Source organism: Haplochromis burtoni, unplaced genomic scaffold (assembly GCF_018398535.1).
Source record: "Haplochromis burtoni strain Fernald_Lab_line unplaced genomic scaffold, NCSU_Asbu1 Contig_64, whole genome shotgun sequence".
In the NCBI taxonomy this organism is placed as follows: Eukaryota; Metazoa; Chordata; class Actinopteri; order Cichliformes; family Cichlidae; genus Haplochromis; species Haplochromis burtoni.
In genome coordinates this window covers 1,163,947-1,180,223 of record NW_024582425.1, presented here as the reverse complement: position 1 = coordinate 1,180,223, position 16,277 = coordinate 1,163,947, and the positions used below count along the sequence as shown (strand labels likewise).

The 16,277-nt window shown below is 40.1% G+C and overlaps 1 protein-coding gene across 1 annotated transcript in view; it reads right to left on the bottom strand.

The window, feature by feature from the left end:
• The window catches only part of ntrk1 (neurotrophic tyrosine kinase, receptor, type 1), a 57,179-nt gene that overhangs the window by 4,372 nt on the left and 36,530 nt on the right, over positions 1-16,277 (bottom strand). Inside the window, exons 14-16 of the mRNA XM_005923691.3 lie at positions 12,413-12,585; positions 5,017-5,257; positions 2,350-2,508 (exon numbers count right to left, since the gene is read on the bottom strand). Of these exons, the coding sequence (XP_005923753.2) occupies positions 2,350-2,508; positions 5,017-5,257; positions 12,413-12,585 (573 nt within the window). The remainder of the gene's footprint in view (positions 1-2,349; positions 2,509-5,016; positions 5,258-12,412; positions 12,586-16,277) is intronic.

Here is a 16,277-nt window from a genome sequence, read left to right as displayed (position 1 = left end):
CAAACAAACAGAGGAGACAGCAAACAACAAAGAGCAACATAATAATAGAGAAAACAAAGCACCATCACAATAAACTAGCTAGTCATAGATATCAATAGTTACTAAATAATAAACGATATTGTGCAGCACGCAAGATACATTTTTAACATTTGGTAAAATTGCTCATTTGAAATCCGACGGAAAATTAGAATGGAGGAGTGATATGATGTGCATGTCTGCATATAAAACATAACGTTCAGAAAAAACCACTGTGAACTGGACGAGACTGCCCAGCATTCATAGCTGTAACTACCGGTAGCTCTAAGGTTACCAAAGTCTGGACCTCAGTAATTTAAAGTAAGTAAATACTGTATGTTGTTATAAATCATGACGTGAGATGTCTTTTATGCATGACTCAGTGAAATGATAACTGGTTGTTGTAAGTATAAGGAGTGAATCAGAGACACAGGAGAGTCAGGGCCGGTAGCCTTCTCCTTTGTGCCATTTTAATTATTTATTTATTTTTAATTTCATGGTTTTATATTGTTTATAAAACAATTGTCTCTTTTACAGAGGTCTGTAAAAGAGACAAGCTGTATAAAATCAAGTCCTCCGTGTTTAAAATTTATGGTTTTGATTGTATTGCAACTCTAGGACCTTCTAGCACAGGTGCTAACCCTAAAATATTAAACATTACAAGAAAAACAAAATGTGGACCTCTCTAATTTCTAAAGCCTGGTTACACCCATGGCCACACTGTGAATGGTTTTCCTCCTTTCTAGCCAACCAGTGGGACTAAACTAAACTAGTTATTTGCTCCAGCTTCATGTGATTTCCCAATAAATAAGTGCTGTCAGTCTTGTCATCTAAAGAAACTATCAAACCTAACATGTTTGGTCCAGACTTACTTTTCAGTCTGACATAAACTAACACTTCAAAATGTGAAACCTCTCCTTGACCTGGGTCCAGACCAAACAACCAAAGTCTTGGAGGGACTTTAGTCCAGATCCAACTGAAACTTGGTTTTTATACTACTACACCAGCGGTCCCCAACCTTTTTTGCGCCACGGACCGGTTTATGCCCGACAATATTTTCACGGACCGGCCTTTAAGGTGTCGCGGATAAATACAACAAAATAAAACCAGTACCGGTACCGAAAAAATAAGATTTATTCATAACACATGTGAAAAGACCCAGGAAAACCGAGTTAACGATAAAAACGATAACAAAATAACGCTGAAAACCGATAAAAACCCTGAAAACCATACATATCATACCTGAGCCTCAACTCTCGCGGACCGGTACCAAACGACTCACGGACCGGGACCGGTACCGGTCTGAGGCACAGCTCACAGGTGTTTATGGCTGAGTGAGAGAATGCCATCATATAAAGAGGAAGGACTGGCGCTCTATGATAACCCCACAGATGGAGGTTGTCCCACCCTTGACCCCAAATGAACCAATTAATATTCATGTTGTTGCACTGCGCATTTGCACATTAGACTAGTTTTAACAGTGAAGCTGCAAAAATCTACTACTTCTTGTTAATTTAATAAATATTTACTTGGTTTATTGTATCCATAACACGAACCAATATGGAATCTGTTCAGTATTTTCAGAAATTAAGCTTTTTTGGTTATGGTATTTTAGGACACAGTCACCACACTTTCTGAAGCTTTTTCAATTAAATTTGAAGGTCATTTTTATATCCAGGTGACCAATTAAAATTCCATTCATTTAGATTAAAAACTATGTGCTGATTGAAGGCTAACTGGTGCCATCAGGCACATGCCCATCATCAGAACAGTCAGTGTGAAGTACAGAGAGCGCACAACCCATGTAGGTAGAGACAGCAGGATGAAGGTACGTTGCTTTAAGTTTTTCACTGCACTGCGGTGTGAAAGCAAAGCTAACTGGAACAAAACTTTGATAGCACTTTCTATTAAAGCTTAGTAATAAAGTGGTAATAGTAGGGTAAAAAGGCAGAAACAAGAATGATATAATTAATAATAATTTGGTAATTTCTAAGTTATTACGACTCAATTACAAAGTAATAATCAGTTAATAGCCACAGTTATGGGCCCTTATTATCTCATTACATAATGTTAGTGGAATATTACTGTAACCACTGTTGCTACTATGATATTACTTTAATATCAACTGGTCTTACTTTGTAATTGAGGTGTAATAACTTTTACCGCATTATTACACTCTTGTTTCTGCCTCGTTACCCTGCTATTACCACATTATTACATGCTTGTATGTGCCTTGTTACCACGCTATTACCACATTATTACCAAGCTGTAATAGAAAGGGCTACCGAAATTTTGCAATGCAATTTTATAATGTTTTTTTCCACTGCAACCCACCTCGCTATTGGACAGCTGATACCATGGCTGTTTCCCATAGGTGAAGATCTCCCAGAGGACCACGCCAAAGCTCCAGATGTCGCTCTCCGTCGTGAACTTCCTGTACATGATGCTCTCAGGGGGCATCCAGCGGATTGGGAGCATTGTACGTCCACCCACCTGAAGATAAAGAACCGAATACTAAGTGAACTTTAATTATGGAAACCTTAATTAGCTTTGTTGATGAGATTAAATCTTAAATAGATTTTCCTTTCCACTCATCTTGAGCTGCTTATTTCAAGCTGGGAGACCAGCTTGAAATCAAAAATAGGCAGACTGTTTAAAAATGATTACAGTAGTTTCATGCAAAATAAAAAAAGGAAAAAAGATTAACCGCCACAAAAATAATATTAGATAGTCTCTTAGGTTGTAATTTTTATTGCATTTATGAGATCTCAACCTGCTGTTAATGAGTAAAACCCTTTCACGTGAAAACAGGAATGAACCTTTCTCACTTCTGAAAAAAAAATGCTGTAACAGATTTGAGCGATTTTCAAATTCTCAAATCCCACCAAGGGGAAGCAACATGAAAAAGTCCAGTGCTATTATTCAGCCGGTTTGACTGTAGTTTTTAAAAGTACACACTCCACAGTCTCTCAAAGCTTATGCTGCGATTTACAGATCCAAAATGCACGACATATTCTGCTCCTGCAGTTTAAATCGCTTCAGGAGAAGACAAAGCACATGTGCTTCTTATCTTAGTGTATTTTTCAGAATATGTATTATGTAGCTTAATCATAATAACCCATTAGTCATTTTTAACAGAATTACAGTTGATTAGGGCATGGTTTTTCTCCTTAGACAACATCATGTTTTCACCCTCACACAAGAAAAATTGAAATATCTCTTCTTACGAGACTAGAGAAGTTCAATATTAGTATTTGATCTATAATACTTCAAAGTACAAATCCAAAACACTGAGTTCAATAAGAGAAGGAGTGGGCCTATTATACCTATTCATTCTCCTCTCTGAGTTTCAGACAGTTTTTTCTACTCCCGGTTTGTTATGATGCAGCAGAGAGCAGGTGTTCCAAATAGCGGTCATCTCATGAAAAAAGCTCTGGCCGTGAACACAGAAGCCCGAATTACCTGTTCCTGCTCAAATATTTGATTTGGGTGAAGCAGCCAAGCGAGCTCAAACAGTTGCTTTCAGGTAGTGGACGAACTGGTATAAGATAAAAAATGATTACTTTGAACTCTGAATTGTGTTAAGCTGCTTTAACAGACCCAAGGATAAATGTATGAAGATGAAAATGAGGGTAATAAAAGTCAAATAAAACAGTACAGCTGTGTTTACACATGCACTGCAGCCCTCACTTTTCAGAGAAACACAAGACAGAAAGGAAACAATCTTTAACCTGCAGCCTCACTTGTCTGCGTGATGTCAGATTGGGAATTCACAGCTTGTGAGTGGTTGCACTGTTTCCAGATTAAGTATTTCCAGTACCGAGAGCAGATCAGAACCCCTGCTGTGTGTTACATGTGATAAAGGAACAGCGCACCTTGATTTGTTTCAAATACATTCACACAGCAGCAGGATAACAGCTGTCTTCAGTTGGGTTTTTAAAAATATATCTAACTATTATTTTTATTGTTTCATATACTGAATTAGAGCTTTTCACACTCACATATTTCACAAGATTATAGTCAAATACTCAGAGTGACAACAAGGGTTTTGCATCTTTAAACTTTTGGCTGGAAGAATATAAGAATATCTTTTGGCTGTATATAAATGATGGCCATGATGGCGCCCGTTGTTTCAAGTCAAGTCCTGTTTCTAACAGTTCAAGCTGAACATTTGCTCATCACCATCGAAGCTTTTGTAAATCACTCTTGATGAGTTGATTGCTAGCGCTACCATCGTTTATTGTCATTTTTCACTTTAATGGTGACCATCATCTACAAAATTAATATCCTTATATTCATTAATGGCTGAAAATAGCAACATAATAAATAAAGATATCAGGAAAATGTTCACTGAGGCCACAACGTGAGAAATAGTTTCACTTTCTCACAGACTTCTTTACAGTTTAACTTCTCTCAAATCCGCTGGCCATTAAAGAATGTAGCATTAATGAACTTCCACACTGGAACTTCCAGTTCTTGCTAACCAGTTAACAGAACTACAGTCTAACACATGCAGGTTTGTGGGGGTATGTACGAGGGAAAAAAGACCCCCAAAAACACAGATGAATTATGTATCATGTAAAATGTATCAAATGAAATCTCTGGGATTCTAAAGAAGTGGAAATCTGGTTTCACTTGTGGAACCAGAATATTATTTGCATGATGTGTCCTCCTGTTGCGACCCAGACTGCAACAAAGAGGGATTAGCCTGGAAACCAACAATGGAGTAATTGCAGTTTGATTGCATGTATTCATGATACGGTTTACATACTTCAAACTTCCTGTCGTTGAAATGTATTAGATCGGCGTCAAACAGTGTTGTTTGCAGTAAACTGAAATAGCTGAAATCTTGCTTTTAGTGACAAATACGTCAGAGCAGATAAAATAGAAACAAATGGCAATGTAGTAGTGAAGTAAAGGAGTAATATTTCTGTCTTGTTTAAATTTACAGTCCCATTAAGAATAACAGTCAAGTATTCCTTTTATGTTTCAGCCGTTTACCCGATAGTAATCTGTGCTGTAGATGTCTCTGGACATGCCGAAGTCTCCGATTTTGACCACCAGACCCTCTCCAACCAGACAGTTGCGAGTTGCCAGGTCACGGTGAACGAAGTGCAGAGATGCGAGGTAGACCATGCCTGAGGCAATCTGAGCAGCGATGTGCAGCATCTGAGGGAGAGTGAGCTCACCCAGCGGGGGCATCTTGGACTCGTCCAGGATGTGAGCGTCAGGGCCATGAGCTCTACAGGGGGCACAAAAAGGACACACAGCTGCTTTAATCCACATCTGTTGGTCTGAATTTATTTTAATATTTTAGCTTCATCAAAATGTAGGAAGATCGCAAGGTGAAAGTAAAAATACCATAGTTTCAAAATCTACTTAAAAGAATTAGAGGCACAGTGTACCTAATGCATCCAAAGCAAATGTTTTGGTGTGTGTTACACTGATTTATGTGGCATTATTAGAGCGTCGATACAGATGCACAAGTGTATAAGCAGCAGTTTATTGTAGCTGGATGAGACAGAGGTGGATTCAGCTTCTTAGTACACAAATAATTAAGTTCTAAGATATTGGGGGTGGGTTTGAGTGCTTTTCAAAACAGTCACAGAATGAGGCTGAGCAGTCGTGAGACGATTAATGCCATCGGTTCCAAGGAAACACAAAGCTCTGCATTCACTGTGTGGACTTTTCTCTTACTTATATAAAAGATTCTGAGAAGTTTAGAGAGGAAAAGAGTGCACATCTGAAAAGCACTACTCTTTGCAGAAGGTCACACGGAAATAGGTTGGGGGCACTGATATAATCTTTAACAATGTGCTGCACAGTTTTAAAAGTGTCTTTAATGTCAAATCTGAATCTGAAAAGTAATTACTGCTGTCAAAGTAGAGGGGAAAAGTAGAGACAATTTAGTAAAAAGAGTATGAAGTGGATTTACACAACTTGGGTATTTTCAAATAAAAAGTGTATTTCGTTATTTTCCAGACTAAGAGAACAACAGAAAAAAAGTCATATTTTTAAAAAACAAAACTGACTAAAGTTGTCAAGCAGCACAGGCACAGGATGACCCAGCTTGTTTGAAGGTTGTCTAGTCTACAAAAGACTTTATATTGAAGTAAGCAGGATAATAATATTTACATGAAGTGAAAAGGTACATTATTGATACCTTCAGACAAATTTATTCTCTGCATTTGATCTGTTTCAGCAGTAAGTCTGTGCTTTACTGTCACGTAAAGAGCGACTTCAGGTGTCATGCTGCAAATGAGACTCCTCTTTGTTTATAGTGTACAATACTGTAAGTCATTAACTATTTGATGACCTATTTTCCTTTTCTCTTGAAATGAATACTTTATTAAATGCACTTTTTCTGCATTAGATGGAAACTTCTGACCACTGTGGACCGTAAACTGAATGAACTCGACATGCTGTGATATTCTTCTCTGTTGCTGGTGGCTGTGCAGGTTATCAAACACTTGAATGAGCAATTCAGGCTTTTGTATTTTTTTGCTGTAACTATGGCACCAACCTTGGGTGACCTGAAGGACGATGACCTCAGCACGCAATCTGCAGATTGAACATTTGTGACATATACGAGCTCTCTAGAACTCCCCAGACATGGTGAGCACGACCACACCATAATAAAGCCATTTAACAGTGATGCTTAATCAAAAACACAAGGCTTATAATACGCCTACAATTGATTTGCAATAATGCAATTCAGAGATGCAGAGTGCATTAACTCTTCATGGTTTTCGTGGACCATAAACACCCACTCTCACGTCCAACTCCTGCCTAAATGAGCAAATCACAGCTGATGTGTCTCCATCCATCCTAATATCTCTCCTCTCCACTTTGTCCCCTCCTTACAAAGGAAGTTGTCTATACAATCACTATTAGTTTAAAAGGCAGGTGGCAGGGTGGGAAAGCAGCTGCATTGTGGGGTCTCTCGGACATCTCATCCATGCTGTCTGCTGAAAATGCGATTTCCATCCCTTCCTGAACATATATCTCGGGAAAAGTCTGTTCGCGCGCCTCTCTGTGTGTTTTCATTTCCAATCTGCCTCCTGTGGAGGACACCTGGCAGACAGCATCAGCGCCGTCTGCTCTAATCGTAGCGTCAGATGGTTGCCCAGGTGCCAAGTGAGCGCTATTCAGCACTGACCCTTCTCCTCCAGCTCCCCCCAGAGGTTTGCAAAGGTTTTTTAGATGATTGAAAAACAGATTTTGAAGCTCTTCTGTCACCATGTTATGCAACAATTCAAGTGTTATCATTTGTTATCATTACCTAATTTGCCACATAACCCCTTCTCCAGATAAAAAAAATCAGTTCACTGCACAGTTCAAGGAATCTTCTCTATTTCTACCCAAGTGCTAAAACACTTGGATAGTTGGTATTCACTCTCATTTGAGATTATTGATGCGAGGACTTCTTATAAATAATAAAAACTGACCCATGCCTTGACATGTTGTGAGTTATCCAGGAGATTCAGCTCTTACATTTCTCTCTCTTTGTCTCTCCTTCAGTGTCTTTGGTTACTTTTCTTGTGATGGTAAGAATGTTTGGCTTGAGTTCTTGTATGTCTGTGTTTTTCACTCATCTGTGAGTCACTCTTTGCCTCCCTGGGTAATAATTTGCATCTCTTTATCCATACTGTAAATTTACAATGCTGTTTTTACTGGTGGGTTGCTATCACTTGTAAGGCACCAGTGGCTCACCTAAGGGCCCTGGGAATGGTTTATATACACAGTGTTTTATGTATAGTATGCAATTTTAATCAGAAAACATTTCTTCTTCTACAACACGCACAATCCCTCACCCGTCACGCACACAGTAACAATTATTTTCTTGTCAGCAGTCACTCAAATGAATTATGTGGCTCTCAGTTGTTTTTACATCACATTTGATAAAAACCACAGTTTTTTTTCACATTATTGTTCCAGCTGGTAAAAATCGAACCATGCAGCAACATCTGTGCGTGAAGAAATGAAGGCACCGCCAGAGCGGCAGAGAAACTGCAGTTCCTCTGATGGACACTTGTCATGTCCTCTTAGTCATGTTTGTGACGTTGGTGCTTTTCGGGGCATTTTAAATGCAATGATCACACATAAGTTTGCTCACTTTGTGGTTAATTCTATTAACAGACCATCCATGAAGTCTTTGCTCTTGTTTTGGTGAGTTAAACTCGAGTACTGTATTTTCTGTGTTACGTAGCATTAATTAGGTAGGTATCCTTGTTCAAATAAGTCATACTATTTTTTTTCTTTTGCTGATAAAGCTGAAATCTTTGCTACATTCCTCTTTTATGCAGACATTTTTGGATCCAATACCAAGCTGCACATGCAGGATTTGAATGGAAAAGGCAAACAGGCTAAAAGTACTGAGCTAATTTAGTCAGTTTCCTGCCACTGAGGTAAACAGAAACCAAATTACAAGGAACCTGACTAGACAGGAGTGTATTATTGCTTTCAGTTCTTTTGGTCGGTCTGCATTTTCTGTAAAGGCTGTGGAACACTGTACACATCAACATCAGAGAGCAGAATACAAATTTTCAAACATCAGTTTTATCAGCATTGATTTGGTTTGATTCTCCTGTTTCCACCTTGCTTTCCTTTTGTATGAGTTTTCTGTTATGTTTTTTTCTTCTTTCTAACTTTTATTTGTTTCTATAATGTTGATGTTATATATTGTTTTGTTTTTAGGTTGCTTTTAAGATCTAGTTGGGGACTAAAGAGGAAAACTAGCCCATGGCTAACTCTGGTGCATTTACAGAAATGTTTATTGATGAGTTTTGTCCATAAATGTAAATAAATAAAACACCAATCTTTATCTAGCAAACCAGTGGAGGCGTTTTCTGCGGTACGCATCTAAACAATAATGTGGCTAAAATGTTATTTCAGGACTACAAAATTAGGCCATCCCCTCATTCACCCCATCCTCCGCTCCCAGGTCTCCCTGCTGGATGTGTGGACATATTTAGCTTCACAAACCTCTCAAACAACGTTTATATGTGTAACTAAGTAGATCCACACCAGCTTACAAGTCTCTAGCTTCCTCCTCACAGTGCCAACTGTTAACTGCGTGAGTGACATACAGGTGAAGGTTTTAGCTTGCTGACAAAGAAAATTATGAGAAAGAATACAAAGCACCTTTTATATCTAATAAAATGAAAACAAGACTACAATACATACCTGGCATGGAAATTAACAGACTAAAATGCTTTTGGTGTAATATCTGGTTCTTGTTGTTTGTCAGCTGCTTTGGTTGGAGTGTTTTAATATGTGAATAAAGTTTGGTCAGTTTTTCTTAGAGCAGATGGTCTCCAGTGTTGGTGAGTTTCAACACTGGAATGAAATGAATTTCTTCCTGTTTCAAATTCAGCAAACTGGTCCATACATTTACCGACACATTAGGTTCACAGAATCATAAGAGGAAGGGAATGGAAGAGAAATTATGATGTAAAATAATTAACAGGTGATGTTAAAGGTGAGCTGGTGATTCATGTGAAATGCTTGACTTGAAAAGAAACACATGCCAAATTTCAGAGAGATTTAAAACCGCCCTGGCTATTTCTGAGTCTCCAAATCATCTAAACACCGTTCAAACAGGACCTCGGAAACCTTACAGTGTGGAGAGAGAGGAAACGCAGCCGCCTCAAAAATATCAAATATAATAGTCTGTGAAGTCGAGCACAAACACTTCCACGGCTGTCCTCATGACTCCTTGTGGCATTTCTACTTAAACACACAAAATCCACCGATACGCCGAGTGACCGGCGGAACCGCACATGCTGCACTGAGGTCAGCTGAGTGGGTTTAACTTTTAAACACACATCAAGTTTGAGTGATAAAAGCAGTGCAGCTCACAGATGGCAGCTTTTAAAGAGCTGCAGTCATTTATCTGTGTGAGCGAGTCCCATTTTCAACATCTGAAGCACATCTAAAAGCAGTATATGATCATTTAACAAATTACATATTATGATGTTGTTGTAAACAGATTCAAGTGTTGGTACTTGTGTAAGTGGAGGTTGGCGCACAAAAAGATAACGTATGACAACACTGTAAAACAGTTACATGATGTAAAATACGTCTAACTGCTAACAAAGACTCTACATTAAATTAATAAACAGGTTTAAATAGCTTTTAACTACATTTATAGTTTAAAAATGTGAAATGTTTGCAGAGCGCTTATAAACCAGGTGGTTCTGACCTGCAGGGGCTTAATGGATATAACCAGCAGGGGGGAAGTGAGGGCTGAGACAATGGGAAACACAGTTTTTAATTCTTTGGTCTTAAAAAGCAGGTAATGAAAAATGAAAAACACCTGAGGTCCAGACTCAAATATTTAAAACTAGGATATTGAGTACTAGAGATGGACCGATCCGATATTACGTATCGGTATCGGTCTGATACTGACGTAATTACTGGATCGGATATCGGAGAAAAATTAAAAATTTAATCCGATCCATTAAATATCAAAAAAGCACCTCACAAAACTTGCAACAGGGCGTAACTCTCCTCATAAGCGTAGCACGTCGGAGCCGCGTGGTCACCTGATAGAGCGGCTGTGTGTATTTGTAGCCTCGCTGCCAAACCAGCATTTCATCTCCGAGAAAGTTATCCCAGAGAGAAGTAAAGCAAGTGTTCCTACTCGCACAACTTTACTCCATCTGTGCCTGACTGAATTTAATGGGCATAATTAGGAAAAGAACAGATGCTGTAAGGTTTCAAACTGCGGCCCCCCAAAAAACAGGATACTCCTTAAGTGATTCTCAAATGGAGGAAGTTTGGAGGACGTTTCTCTTTTTGGAGATGGAATGAGCCAGAGTGCAGCACTCCTCTACTCCCCGCTTTATGGTAGAGATGGCCATACGGAAGCCCTTCCTCACTAAAAGACAATTGACAGTCTGCTGGGAGTTTCCTAAAAGGCACCTAAAAGACTTCCAGACCACAAAAAACAAGTCCTCTGGTCTGATCAAACAAAGACTGAACCACTTGGCCACATTTCCCATCAGCACATGCGGAGGAAACCAAAAGCTGAGCTCAATAACACTATCCCTACAGTCAAACAGTAAAAGCAGCTTAACAGTGTTTCTGTCTGCAACAAGACCAGGATAATATAAGTATTCATACCTATTCAGCCCACACAAGATATAGGTAAAGATGGAAAAACAGAGAGTAATCTCGAATGAAAACTCTCAGGCTGAGGGGAAGATTTACATTTCCCCAAAGCAGTCAGAAAAACACAGAAGTAGTTTTGTGTGCCGGAAGCATCTTGTGCATCTCTGCTCAAAAACTCACTGAGCTGCCTGGCAAAGCTTGGACAATTCTCCCAAAAAGGAAAGCAGAAACCTCCAAAACGTTGTGCCAAATTTGTAGAATTGTTCAAAGAAGGCTTCAGTTTTTACCGCATGTTGGGAGGGTCTCGATATATGTGAAGGCCTGAAAATAAAAAACTAGTCCCAGTGAAACCGTTGGGACAGTGATGACCTCTGCCTGCTAATGTTTCTGGGTGTTTTGGCTTTATGATGTGCAGCATCAGCACAGTGCAGACAGTGTGTACACATAAAGTCTTTCCTTATCTGGAGAGACAATGTGAGAGAGCTTACGAAACTCTGGGGGAGTAGAGTTCTCTTTGATATCAAGTGAAATTAGAAAAAAAACTAATAAATGTATCAATATTTCATACTATTCACCTCAATGATTATTGCACAAGGGCAAATCTGATCTCCTGATGAATTCAATGACAAACTGCTTTATCCAAGTACCAATGGGAGGGTATGAGTACTCTCTTAGTCTTTTATGAAGTTTAGATGAAATAATTGTAAAAGCTGAATCAAGCATCAAATGAGTCTGAAACATAGCAACATGTGAAAAAACCTACAAACCTTCCAAATGCAGTAAATCAGCCGAACAAATCAGCAAACATTCACATGTCACAGCCAGAAACAGTTTTTCTTTTAGCACTTGCTCTTTAAAAATACTTCAGCTTGTAAATGGCAGGAATTAATCAAGGATAAAACATTTATTTAATCAAATAACTGATTAATCAGCTATTCATCTTAGCTTTAGTGATGACTGAATCATATTTATCTGCTTCCGTTTGTGTTGCTGCTGTAACACTGTCACACTTTGATGGCTCGCTGAGACACTTTCTTACTGAGATTTTCGGGGCTTCTGACGAGTCTGCTGTGAAAAAAGGCAATGAGGTGTTTGTAATAACTTCTTTTGTTGCTGCCTCTGCTGCCTTTCATCCAGTACTTTTTCTGAGCCACACAGACGAGGAACATATTCAAAGGCTAATATTTGTTGGGAAAATCTACAACACACTTTATGATCACAGAAAGGATCAGCATTATGTTCAGCAGGCATGGTCTGATGTGGAGTTTGTACTGATACATACCGAAGAAAGCGGTTCAGGTCTCCGTGCCTCATGTATTCAAACACCATGGCCAGCGGCTCTCCGTCGGTACAGACGCCGTAGAACCGCACAATGTGCTGGTGTTGGAGCACCGTCAGCAGCTCCGCCTCCCGCTGGAAGTCCTGCCGGGTGGACTCATTTGCGTCCTTCAGAGTCTGTGAATACGTGCAGATTGTACTTTTCCATTAACACCAGAAGCTATATTGTAGCACTCAGCTGCAGCTCTGGTCCTTATTTACTGCTTTTTTGGGGGGTCAAAAATGAACAACACTGTATTCAAATTCAGAGTCTTCTTCTTTACTGTGACGTTACAGCTGCCTCCTTATCACACAGCTAAGGAAATAATATTAGTTACTTACTTATGTGACAAACAACTGAATGTATTCATTTGTTATGACATAATAATGAGGCTTTACTTAAATGTAATTATTATTGTTTTTATTTTTGTTTGTAAATTATTTTATAAATACAATATGACAATACAACAACACTCTCTCTCTTTAAAGGAAAAATTTACATTGGATTTATAGATTTAAATTGAATTTATATATATATATATATATATATATAAATATATATATATGTATAATATTAAATAAAATATTCGCATAACATGTGATATGATTAGGGGTGCAACGATACACAAAATTCACGGTTCGGTTCGATACTTTGGTGTCACGGTTCGATATTTTTTCGATACAAAAAAATGTTCATGCCTTTTTAATTTGTCATTTATTAAAATTATAAATATATATTTTAACTCAAAAGTACAGTTTTTAAATTTAATGTTGCTGAAACAACAAAGTAATTAAAAAAATAAATCTGATTGAGGAATCACTCATCTTTGGAAAAGAGAGTTTATTACAGAGAAATGGCTCTTTCCAAAATAAAAGCTATACTATACGCTTCTTCTGGGCTATATTCTCAGCAGCATATTGTAGCGGGTCAGGGCTGTTCGGGGTTCTGTTTGTACAGTTATGTTTTGTTTATGTTGCCATAGTGACGGGTGACGCCCTCTCGCTGCGACGGTGTGTCCTTCCGGGGTCAGAGGGCGCCCTGTGTGTTGTTGTTGTTGTTGCTGTGCGGTTGCCGCGCTGAGCAGTTAGCTAGCGGCAGTGTTCTTCTGCAGATGTCAATAAACGGCTGTGCTCCCTGGCTAGCTCACGGGAAGCAAGACCAAACGACACCTCCGTCTCCTCGTTGTCTGAGCTCGCCACATTGGTGTCAGAAGTGGGATGATGGTGGCACCCCATGTTCTGACCCGAGTGACTTTTCCCCCGCCGGTCGTGACCGGCCGGTGCGCCAAAAGAAGGCACCTGGACATTTGCAAAGTGAAAGCAAAAAACAAGCGCAAATTCAAACGCGATTTCAATATGTCACATATTGACAGTGGCTCACCGATGCCAATGACATAATTACCCAGCTACATTTCCGAAAGAATGCAAAAGCATTGACATATATTTTTCCTTCCTACAATAGCCCGACGGGCAGGGCAGAGATAGATTTTGGTAGCCCGACTGGAAAAATCGCTAGCCCCGGGACGTCGGGCTAGCGATTTTGCAAGCCCTGTGTTACAGGCATGGCCCTTTAAGGATGAAGCCTGATGGGAAATGTATTCGGGATGTGTGTAGCGGGACTGCCTGGTGTGTGTGTGAAGAGAGAGAGCGGAGAAGGGGGAAAAGTAACGGTTAGCTACAGAAGAGACGAAAAGAAAATAAATAAAAGGAATATAATAACTCCCTCGACAGCCAGAGTTGTGTCGGCGATGCTCGCTGTGAGTAAACTGTTTCAGCCCACTGTACGCGGTGTTCGTGCCTTAGAGAAGAAATAAAGTTCGTAATAGACTTCGGTGAACAGGGGATACAAAGGGGTTACATAAAGAATTAAAAAATTATCTGTTTTTTAAGTATCTTTACAACTTGTACTTACATTATAACCAATCCGGTCCTTTATCCCCACTTAAAATATTTTTACAGAACTATTGTAATATTTGCTGCCATTTCTGCTGTCCTGTTGGGCAACTTACTCTTACAAAATACATTTTTAATGTTAATGAGATTTTTTTTACTGCATAAATAAAGGTTATATAAAAGTCGCTGCCAAAAACTGATTGCGGCTTGTATCTTGTTACACGAATGTTGTTTGTGGCTCAAGATGACTTTATGTCATCCATAAGGGATGCATTTGACATATGTTTAACATATTATAGCCCAACAAGTTACTTATAGCACTTTAAATATGAGCAATCGCTTTTTGGCAAATACCGGAAATCAGTTTTTGGCAGACAATCACTTTTTGGCACAACACCGGCTACGAGTCAGTTACGGAACCTTCAAGTAACTGCCAGAAGGTTTCCTTACTACGGTTCGGGGCCGCGGATCTGGCGCGGTAACACCTGTATCTGATTGAGGAATCACTCATCTTTGGAAAAGAGAGTTTATTACAGAGAAAATGGGCTACTTTCAGACAAAATGAAAAGATCTACCCTATACTACATACGCTTCTTTGCGATCATGGGCTATATTTCGCAGACAGTTTATTGTAGCGGGTCAAGGGACTGTTCGGTGGGTTCTCGTTTTTGTCTAGTTTATGTTTTTGTTTATGTGGGTGCTCATAAGTGACGGGTGACGCCCTCTCGTCTGTTGTCGCTCGCTTGGTGGCAGAGTCGGTAATCCCTGGTGAGTGTATGTTGTATTTCAGAGTCGTGGGGCCTGTCAGGCTGTTGTGTGCGCGCTGTGCAGTTGTCTTAACGGCAAGGTCCAGCGTGTTGTCGCGTTCTACGACCGGCTGAGTATGAAATGTCATGTGTATATAACGCGCTGTGCTCTCGCCTGCGCTAGCTCATCAGAGGAAAGCAGACCCAACGACACTCCTTCCGATCTTCACTTCACTTCGTCTGAGCTCGCCCATTGGGCAGAAAAGTGGGTGACAGTGGATTCGGTCTGAGGAGGCACCCCATGTTCTGACCCGACTTCGCGGGTGACCCGTGCGCCAAAAGAAGGCACCTGGACATTTGCAGGACTTTGTGTGGGGTAATGGGGTCGTCGGGGACGACTGACCCCTTAGGTGGGGGCTATGTAGCGGGTCAGGGCTGTTCGGGGTTCTGTTTGTACAGTTATGTTTTGTTTATGTTGCCATAGTGACGGGTGACGCCTCTCGCTGCGACGGTGTGTCCTTCCGGGGTCAGAGGGCGCCCGTGTTGTGTTGTTGTTGCTGTGCGGTTGCCGCGCTGAGCAGTTAGCTAGCGGCAGTGTTCTTCTGCAGATGTCAATAAACGGCTGTGCTCCCTGGCTAGCTCACGGGAAGCAAGACCAAACGACACCTCCGTCTCCTCCTTGTCTGAGCTCGCCACAATATTAAACATATCAGGTCCCCATAAGGAGAATCATGTGCTAACGGCTGTCTAAATGACTCGGGTAAAGTTTGTAGCATGCATGCTTGTTGTTTTTGTCTGCTTCCACTTGTCTTTGCACTAGGATGATGTCGCGAGTAAATGTGCAGTCATATTCGTTTGTTCCCACTAGTGCTGTCAGCGTTAATCTCGTGAAATGACGTTAACGCCACAACACGGCAAATCTCCGTTAACGAGCTAGACCCCCGTGCTGGGGCTGACGGCAACACGTTAACGAGCTAACTGCGCTAACAGCACTAGTTCCCACCCATGTAATTGAGCATTGCGTGGCACATCCAACATACTGTTTTACTTTAGTCCATGACGCGCTTACCTTCAGGGTCATACGTCACATGAAAACCAAAATAATTCCAAACGCCAGATCTGAATGAGGGTGGGGGAGGTTCAATTTGCCATGTTGCAAGGAGAGCTTAACTTCTGTCTCGCTAGCTTTAT